The 8,934-nt window shown below is 31.8% G+C and overlaps 2 protein-coding genes across 4 annotated transcripts; one reads left to right on the plus strand and one right to left on the minus strand.

The window, feature by feature from the left end:
• The first annotated feature begins 257 nt into the window (after positions 1-257).
• LOC121212239 (probable 1-acyl-sn-glycerol-3-phosphate acyltransferase 5) lies at positions 258-3,591 on the plus strand. 3 transcript variants are annotated; one of them, XM_041084633.1, is made up of 4 exons: positions 258-395; positions 1,099-1,799; positions 2,067-2,197; positions 2,824-3,591. In XM_041084633.1, exons 2-4 carry the CDS (start codon positions 1,237-1,239, stop codon positions 3,246-3,248), a joined length of 1,119 nt encoding a protein of 372 aa, XP_040940567.1. In that variant the 5' UTR covers positions 258-395; positions 1,099-1,236; the 3' UTR covers positions 3,249-3,591. The 3 variants fall into 3 exon arrangements, with proteins under 3 accessions (XP_040940567.1, XP_040940566.1, XP_040940568.1); XM_041084634.1 differs by lacking the exon at positions 258-395 and adding an exon at positions 402-703; XM_041084632.1 differs by having other exon boundaries at positions 329-1,799.
• A 1,147-nt stretch (positions 3,592-4,738) lies between these two features.
• On the minus strand, positions 4,739-6,727 carry LOC121212240 (UPF0496 protein At4g34320). Its single transcript, XM_041084635.1, has one exon. It carries the CDS (start codon positions 6,136-6,138, stop codon positions 4,975-4,977), a length of 1,164 nt encoding a protein of 387 aa, XP_040940569.1. The 5' UTR covers positions 6,139-6,727; the 3' UTR covers positions 4,739-4,974.
• Between the last annotated feature and the right edge of the window lie 2,207 nt (positions 6,728-8,934).

Raw genomic sequence — 8,934 nt, forward strand, 5'->3', positions numbered from 1 at the left:
TTCAATTCGAAATAATTTCAAATCTAATTAAAATGTTAAAATAAAACTCGTGAACCCTATTAATTCGAAAATTTTTTCAGGTATAACTGCTATCAGAGATAAGTCAGGTATCAAGTTAGATGCATATATTTATCATCATTTATTATGTATTTAATATTTTATTTAAAATTATTAATTTTTAAATTGAAATTTTGGTTCTATTTTTAAAAAGCCATAAATAGTGGCAGGATCTGTAATTTAGACTCAATTCTGTGTCCATTTCATTAAACCCTCCACCTCCTAAGCTCAACTCTTCATAAATAGACCAAAATCCCAAGTTCTCCGATTTTTCCGGCAGATTCTTTTTTTTTTTCTTTTTATTTACCGTTAAAAACCTGAACCCTAACTATTTAAAGGTAAACACTCACTTTCCCCATTTTTTTATAAAAATTTTCAGATAATTTTAATCTTCTTTTAAGTGTATATATATGTATAAGTGTGTGTGTATATGGTTGATGCTGATAAAATGCCGCCATGGAATTTGCTTTATTTTCCTTTTAAGATTCCCGTTCTTAAAATTTTCCGAGCAACCAAACAGGATCTTTAAGGATATTTGCTTTATTTGCGTGGATTTTGAGCAACATCTTATCCAGCATTCAGATCCGTTTCTTTATTTGCAAGATTTGTAACTAATTATTCTACTTATTATTTATTCAGTGATTAGGTAGACGACGAGCTTTTGTCTTTTTTGTATCTGTTTATTTATTTATTTATTTGAACATGCTTTGGAGAGTTTATTTAACTGAATCTTAGTTAGCATTATCTGAATGTAGAATTTTTTTTTATTTTATAAAAAAGGAATGCTTCGATGGTATCTTCTTGACTTTAAGAGTGAAGTAATAATGGCTTGCTATTTTTGTTAAGAAATTAGAGGTTTATGCTTAGGAAGCAAGCATGCTTTTCGAGGAAGATCATTTGATACTAAGTTGCCCTTTGGTCTTCATCCTTTTAAATGCTGGTTGAACTTAAGTATTTGATTAATCTTTGCTCTCCGTATGTTGTAGCTCGCTTTTCAGTGCTTTTGAATTATTGCACTAAACTTAACTTTGTTTTCTGCAGTGTCTTGATTTTCAGTGTTTTCTGCATGTTCGCTTGGGGCTAGACGTCCTGTCGGTTAGTTTCTAAGTAGATAAGTTCATATTATAGAGTCTGTGCAGTTTATTTTGTTTGAAAGGTACGGATTGGGAGTTGTAAGGTATGGAAGTTCCAAGTGCGAAACATGAAACAAGGCATCGTAGGTTGACCCCGCTTAGGGTGTTAAGGGGTCTGATATGTTTGCTAGTGTTGCTTTTAACAGCTTTTATGATGATAGTGTATTGTGGCTTTTTTAGTACTGTTGTATTGAGGCTTTTCAGCGTACATTACAGCCGAAAAGTAACAGCTTTCTTCTTTAGTTCTTGGTTAGCATTATGGCCTTTTCTATTTGAGAAAATAAACAAAACCAAGGTCATTTTTTCTGGAGATGATGTTCCTGCAAGGGAACGAGTTTTACTTATTTGCAACCACAGAACTGAGGTTGACTGGATGTACCTGTGGGATCTTGCATTGCGGAAAGATTCCCTGGGATACATAAAGTACATCCTTAAGAGCAGCTTAATGAAATTACCTGTATTTGGTTGGTCATTCCAAATTTTGGAGTTCATCCCTGTGGAAAGGAAGTGGGAGGTTGATGAGGCAAAAATGCGCCAGATGCTTTCAAAATTCAAAGATCCTCGAGATCCCCTTTGGCTTGTTCTCTTTCCAGAAGGAACAGATTTCACGTATGTTCCTTTTATTTTATTTTATTTTATTTTGGAATCATCGCAATTTATGCGAACATCACGACACTGGAAATTTATCACTAGTTTGCCTTGAGTTCTTTGCTGATGCACTTGCAGTGCACTATTGTCTTTTTATTTTATTTTATTTTGGAATCATCGCAATTTATGCGAACATCACGACACTGGAAATTTATCACTAGTTTGCCTTGAGTTCTTTGCTATTGCACTTGCAGTGCACTAAGCCTTTAATTATTCTTTTCCTTGCAGTGAGCAGAAGTGCTTAAGAAATAAAAAATATGCAGCTGAAAATGGCTTGCCTATCCTAAAGAATTTGCTGCTTCCAAAATCAAAGGGTTTTAATGCCTGCTTGGAAGATTTGAGGAGCACTTTGGATGCAGGTTTTTTTTCTTCTATATGCTCTTCTGTTGTTTTAAGCAATTGGTTGTCTGTGGAGGCTCTTCTAGCGCATTGATAGGTAGTTGTAGAGCAATAGGTTTTCTCATCATGAGATGGAGTCAATAGCATAAGAGACCGGTTTCTCATGTAACTACAACTTTACAAAGATGATCGGTTTCTTTTTCCCCCTTTCCTTCCTAGCACACTACCTAAACTAAGGTCACTAGCTGCTAGAACTTAGCCAAATGTGGCACAGGTTGGAGAAGAGTGATAACCTTTCACAATGTAGAAAGATTTGAACTTTCCCTATTTACGATAACCCTTGGTTTCTTGTCTGGTCTAGAGCTGATCAAGAATTTTAATTCAGACCTATCCTGTTTCCTTTTTTTAGATTCAAGAAATGGAAGGATAGGTAGAGAGTTCTTAACTTTTGCGTAATGAAAAATAATTTTTTTTCCAAGGTTTCAAATAGGCTCCAGTAAGACTGAAATTTAGGCATAGGATAAACTCGATTATTCTACTTTCTAATCTGTTTGATTGCTAGGAGAATGCTTACTTTTAGTTTTCATCTGATAAACCCAGTTTAGGCACTTCGACAAATTTCCATGACCTATTGGTTTGTTTTCAGTTTACGATGTGACCATTGGATATAAGCATCGCTGTCCATCATTCTTGGATAACGTCTTTGGGGTTGACCCTTCTGAAGTTCATATTCACATCAGGTGTGTTACCCTGGATGACATCCCGTTGTCCGAAAGGGAAGTAACTTCTTGGTTAATGGATACATTCCAACGTAAGGATCAATTGCTTTCTAATTTCAATTCCGAAGGTTATTTCCCTCTGCATGGAGCAGAATTGAACCTCTCTACAGTCAAGTGCCTCATAAACGTCATGCTGGTGCTTGTCTTGACTGGTGCATTCACATTTTTAACCTTTTTCTCTTCCATTTGGTTTAAGATTTTTGTATCGTTATCTTGTTCCTATATGGTTTCGGCTACTTATTTAAACATCCGTCCAGAACCTATCTTCAACTTTGTCAAAACTAGTCTTTAAACCTAATTTCTTCCAAGTTATTATTATGCAACTTCAATAGGTATTCATTCACAAGCAGCATCAAGAAGTGCTTGCCGGAAAAACTTCATTTGACATGACTTCCAGCATCATCCAAATGGGAAGGTTCATGTCGGGAGCTTAAATAGCTTGTGGCCTAACGGAGAATCTTCGGGGCGTCAAAATTGCCTGTATGTGCTATTTTCAGATATCAACTTTGTTGTAAGGCTTATGTACTATTAAGTAGAATTTTAGGTTCCAATTCTCAGAAACTGTATGAAATCTCTAAATAAGGTTTGCCATTTCGCACATTTTATAGAAGCATCAATCAACGCCCATTTGTTTCTATTTATCTTCAGAGAATTTTCTCTGGTTTAATGATATCCAAAGTTCGAATCTCGTTTTGTGTAAATCTTGTGTGGACTTTTTTTTTTTTAAATTTTAGTGTTATTTAAGTCCGGTTATCATTTTAATCGTGCTTTGATAGTGATTGATTTTATTTATAATTATTCGAATGTGTTATTTGTACTGATTCTATTTTTAACTTGAAAACTTGGATTTCTACCAATAATTGATTAAAAAAAATATGGTGGTCCAAATCTTGTGGCAACTGGAAATGTAATTAAAGATTATAACATGGAATTGCATCCCAAGTGGTCCAAATTTCGTGGCTACTGGAAATGTCATTTATCCCTCATTTGATGATACGATAGCGCTAGTGGATCATATGTTTAACGAGTCCGACTGTCACATTGTTGTATTCTCTATGTTGTACATGAGGATATGGTGCATAAAGCAACGGAGTTGAAAAGTAAACTCAAAAAGTTCGAACCATCATAAAATATGGTGTGGTGGTTGCTTATTTTATTTTTTTGAATAATATTGTTAGGGGTTATTACCGAATGTGAATACTTTGATTTTCTTTAACAAGAAAACTGTCAATTCCGATTCAAGATGGTAATTGAATTGGGATAAATTCGAACATGACGAGAATTCTTTAACATCTAAAATTATTCAATCGAACGGTTTAGGGTTTAATTTTTAATCTTTAATGTTGAGTTTGATTTTTATATCATTTAGCATTGATTCAATTGTCAATTTTAAGGCTCTATTTGGTAGAGTAAAAAAGAAAATTGAAATGATAGAAGATTGAAGGGTAGAAAATTAGACGGATGAAAATCATAAATTTTCTTTCTATTCATTACTTGGTAGAGTTGAAAATTAGAAGGAAAGAAAATAAATCATTTGAAAAATGTATAATTCTGAACTAATATATACATTTTCTCTCGTCTCATCTTTTCAATTTGAAATAATTGATTTTTATGCATTCAGACGGGAAATAACATCTCTTTTATTTTTTTCTTCTCATTATTTTTTTTCATTTTTCATTTTTTCACTCGCTTTTATCCCTCTACTTTTCCACCCAACCACCACAGCGTTAGTACTCCTTCCAATTGACCACGAGAAAATGAAATCAAATAGTGAATAAAAAATTGAGCAAATTTAGAAAATAATAAAAATAGTATTCAATAATTACATAGAATCAAAGAAACATTTCCCAAATGGAAAATATCAACAATCTCTGAGACCTGAAAAAACATACATAACCAGGATGTGGCAAATCAATCAAATATTTCATCAATTTTTTCAACATTTTTGTCAATATTGTCAGCATCAAACATGAAAAGAGGTCAAATTTCCCAGGATTTAAAATGATCTCAATAGAACATCAATTGTTAGGATGTTTTATGATCCTTTGAAGAACAACAGTCCTTGCCCTCCTTATGTCACGGCTACAATTATCAGCTTGTTGCCCTAAATCCTCCACATTCTTCATGAACACCCCTAGCTTCTTCTTGATCTCATCGATCCCGATCCTCACGGCTTCTTCTTGTTCTATCGCGAAACCCACGTTCTGCAACAGAGCTTCGATCTCGATCTCCAACCGCTCCACAAGTACCCGAATGTTATCCAAGTCTTTAATGGCAACATAAGTGCCTGCTTGCATTGAGGTGATCACTTCCTTTTGCCCTTTCAACACGTTTTCGTAGTTCCTCCACAGGGAATCGATCCATTTCCCCATCGAACCCAATGGGATGGACGTTGCAGCGGCGAGTGCAGCAGCCACCGGAGGAGCAGCCATGGCGGCTGCTACAACCGAACAAATCAACACTGTGGCGAACGTGGCAACGAATATCATGCTCGATACCTTACGCCACGTGTGGATACACTTGAGCTTCTTGTCAAGCTTGTTCTTCCTCAGATGCAGCTTCTCAAGCATTGCTATTTGTTGCCTATAAACAGATTGAAATATTTGAAAGAATTCAACAGTGAAAGGGTCCCCAGCTGCCTTGAAATTCCTCAGTTCTTCCAATGTCTTCACATATTTGCTGCCGTTAACCTCGCTTTCGTCCTCGAATTGTTGCAGCGCCATTAGGATCAACAACTGGCTATCCCGAGCTCGTTTTAGGCACTTCTCCAACGCGGAGCAAAAATCGAGTGTTTGCAGGCTGTTCTCAAAGTACTCTTCAACTAGCTCAAACAATTCTTGGCTCTTCCATATATCTTTCTTGCATTCCAGGATAACTTTAACCACCTCTTGGTTCATCTCTAAGAGACAACCTGTTACCTCTTTGAGCGAATCGAACGAAAGGGCTCGAACCTCGACACCCATGGCTAGCGTGTTGATGACTCGATTGGTTCGAGCTTGGACATTGGTGTCGAATGTTTGCAGCTCTTTGTCTTGCTTACAAGCTGCTTCATAGGAGCTTAATTCAGTTGTGTACTGCAAATTGCTGCTAAGACTGATAGATGATGTCGATGCCGATGAGGATGATAATGATGATGATGATGACGATGGTTCTGATGTTTTCTTGCTACCATGATTTCCCATAGCTCTGTTTAGATCAGATCTAAGCAAAGAAAACAAAAGATTATGAAAACCCAAACCCAAATTCAACACCTTTCACAAAACCCAGAGCTTTAAATCTGTTCAAACACACTTTATATCAAACAGGTTATGAACATATGCACTGAAATAACCAAAATCATTGAGATTTTGAACACTGTCAATGCTTAAAAAAAAAAACCCCAGATAGAAAAAAAGAAGAAGATGATTGATGGAATCTTATCCAAACAATGGCATTAACAGGGAAAGAAAAAAAATGAGGGAGAAAAGGTTTTATCTTCAAAACAAAGAAAGGCAAAGGCATACAACAAGACGCAATTATTAAGGTGAAGTTGAAAGCTTGAAAAACAAACTTAGAACAGTAGAAGAATCAAGCAAGAAAAAAAAAGAGAAATTGGGAGGTGGGAATGTTGTTTTGGTTTAGAATTTAAAGGGATTAGAGCATAGCTTGCACGCATGAGGAAATGAGAATTGGGGGTGGCATGGAAAACGCGGGAAGCAATGTATGTTCTTGTATTTTCTCTTTCTATCTCTAAAAACTCCATTTTTATTTTTACAGTTTTAATGCGCAAATCAACTGCTAACTTCAGAAAATCATCCAATTTCGATAGTTTAATATAATTTCATATTGAATTTTTAAGTTTTTTTTTTTTGCGATAAAAAATTGTAAAGTGATATTAAATTATTAGAAATAGGTAATATCATATTTCCTACGATCCTTTTCACTAAATTAATATAATTGTTACTGTAATAAATTTCGTAATAATAAATAGATATAATTAAACGTCAGTTCAACAATTTAGATGCACAAAACCAACAAAAGATTATAAGTTTGTTAATTTATATTCAATGGAGTAGAAATTAGCAATATTTTATATTCATAAAATATGATGAGTAAATTTTGATAAATTAAAATAATAATAAAAAGACTTGGTTTTTCAATTTTTTTTAAAATTAAACCAACAAAATAAACAAAAACTTTGATCTAGAGAAAAATGAGGGAATGTTGGGGGATAGTATGCTTAAGCTCCAAGATTATTGGTGGTGACGTTTAATATGAACAATTTTTTTTATTAAAGTATTAAAAAAGTCCCTCAAAAATAATTCGAAAATTAATTTAAAAATAATAATCAATTGAGTCTTTCGAATTGTCATTTCTATTAAGGCTCTTAACGAATGGTTAAGTATTGATGTGACGAGTAATGTAACGGATGCCATGAAAATTTTGATGACATGGCAATTGATGTGGAAAAACGTTAAAGTGGAGGGTTTAATTGATTTTTAGGGATCATATAAAAATTCTTAAGAAATTGTACAAAATGTTAAAATATTTTAGAAATAACTAAAATGAAAAATGAAAATATTAAATATATTATAAAAATTTTAGCTAAAAGTTATTAAAATATTATTAAAAAATGAAAATTATGGAAAATCTATCAAAGTTATCAAATAACATAAATTTTTTAAAAAATATAAAAACTATTAAATATTATAAAATATTATTAATATGTTATGAGAAAATGAAATATTAATAAAATATTATAAAGAAATTAGAAATGATAGAAAATTATATCAAAAATTAAACTGATAAAAGAATATATAAAAATTAATAAAAAAGTTATAAAAACTTATTGAACGTATAAAAAGTTGTAGACTTCAATGAGGTGTTGAATAAAGGACCCGAGAAATAATGGATTTAGTATTTGGTGGTTTAAGGTGAGTGATGAGTAATGATTTTGAGTGAAGAGAGATGATCAATACACGTTAATAAGAATGATTTAAGTACGATGTAGGGTAACATGTGTTGGAAAACAAAGAATGAGCAGTAATTTTTATTAAGAAGTTTTAAATATTATTAAAAGTTACTAAAATATTATAATTTTTTTTGAAAATTTGTAAAAAAATATATAACTTATTAAGGCTTAATTTGGATAGGCAGTGTGTTTACCTCCGGTGAGGTTAAAAACAGCGGTGACGGTGAGATTAGATACTGTAGTGGTGGGGTGAAAATAAAAAATGAATATTAAGGACATCATATTAGAATTGATATATAATAAAAGTTTTTTAAATTATTTTATTTTTATAAAATTATTAAAATGTGTGAATTTATAAATTCATTTAATACAATATTAAAATATATCTTCCAATATTTTATTATAAATATTTTAATGAATTATATAATCAATTGAAATTATTTATTAGATAAAATGATAATTATTTTTATTTTTTATTGTTAAATATTCTTTTATAACAAGGATAAACTACAAAAATAGTCACTTTTGTTTGTAAAAAGGAGAGAAAGAACTTTACAAATAAAACAATTTTCATTCAAAAACATAATTTAGCCGGATGAAGTATGTATTAACAAATATACTTAAAATCTAGTTTTAGTTCTCAAAGATGAAAAATAAAATACTAAGACTTTAATTATTTCAAGTAAATAACTAAAATTAATGTCTACTAATAATTTAATTAAAATTTGAGAAAGAAATCAAATATTTATTATTTTATTTAATATTTTGAAGCTAATTATATATTTAGCTATAATTGTTCAATTTAGTATTACTTTATTTATATAGTTAGATATTTTATTTTAGGTTTATATTTAAAATTATTTACTTTTATATTATAAATTTTATTATGATTTCTTTGTTTTATTTTAAGTTGTTTTATGGGATTTATTAGAAAGGACAAAAAAAAAGGATAAAATGCTACAAACACAGCTTTAAAATTTTAACTGGGTAAAAATAGACCAGTGGGATTTTTAGGGTGTGGTGTGAT

Source organism: Gossypium hirsutum, chromosome A13 (assembly GCF_007990345.1).
Source record: "Gossypium hirsutum isolate 1008001.06 chromosome A13, Gossypium_hirsutum_v2.1, whole genome shotgun sequence".
Classification (NCBI taxonomy): domain Eukaryota; kingdom Viridiplantae; phylum Streptophyta; class Magnoliopsida; order Malvales; family Malvaceae; genus Gossypium; species Gossypium hirsutum.

Excerpts from the sequence above, each read along its gene's own strand:
- LOC121212239 (XM_041084633.1), top strand. The coding sequence starts at position 1,237 with ATGGAAGTTCCAAGTGCGAAACATGAAACAAGGCATCGTAGGTTGACC. Across the intron at positions 1,800-2,066 it reads CCAGAAGGAACAGATTTCAC|TGAGCAGAAGTGCTTAAGAA; the intron begins GTATGTTCCTTT and ends TTTTCCTTGCAG. Across the intron at positions 2,198-2,823 it reads GAGGAGCACTTTGGATGCAG|TTTACGATGTGACCATTGGA; the intron begins GTTTTTTTTCTT and ends GTTTGTTTTCAG.
- LOC121212240 (XM_041084635.1), bottom strand. The coding sequence starts at position 6,138 with ATGGGAAATCATGGTAGCAAGAAAACATCAGAACCATCGTCATCATCA.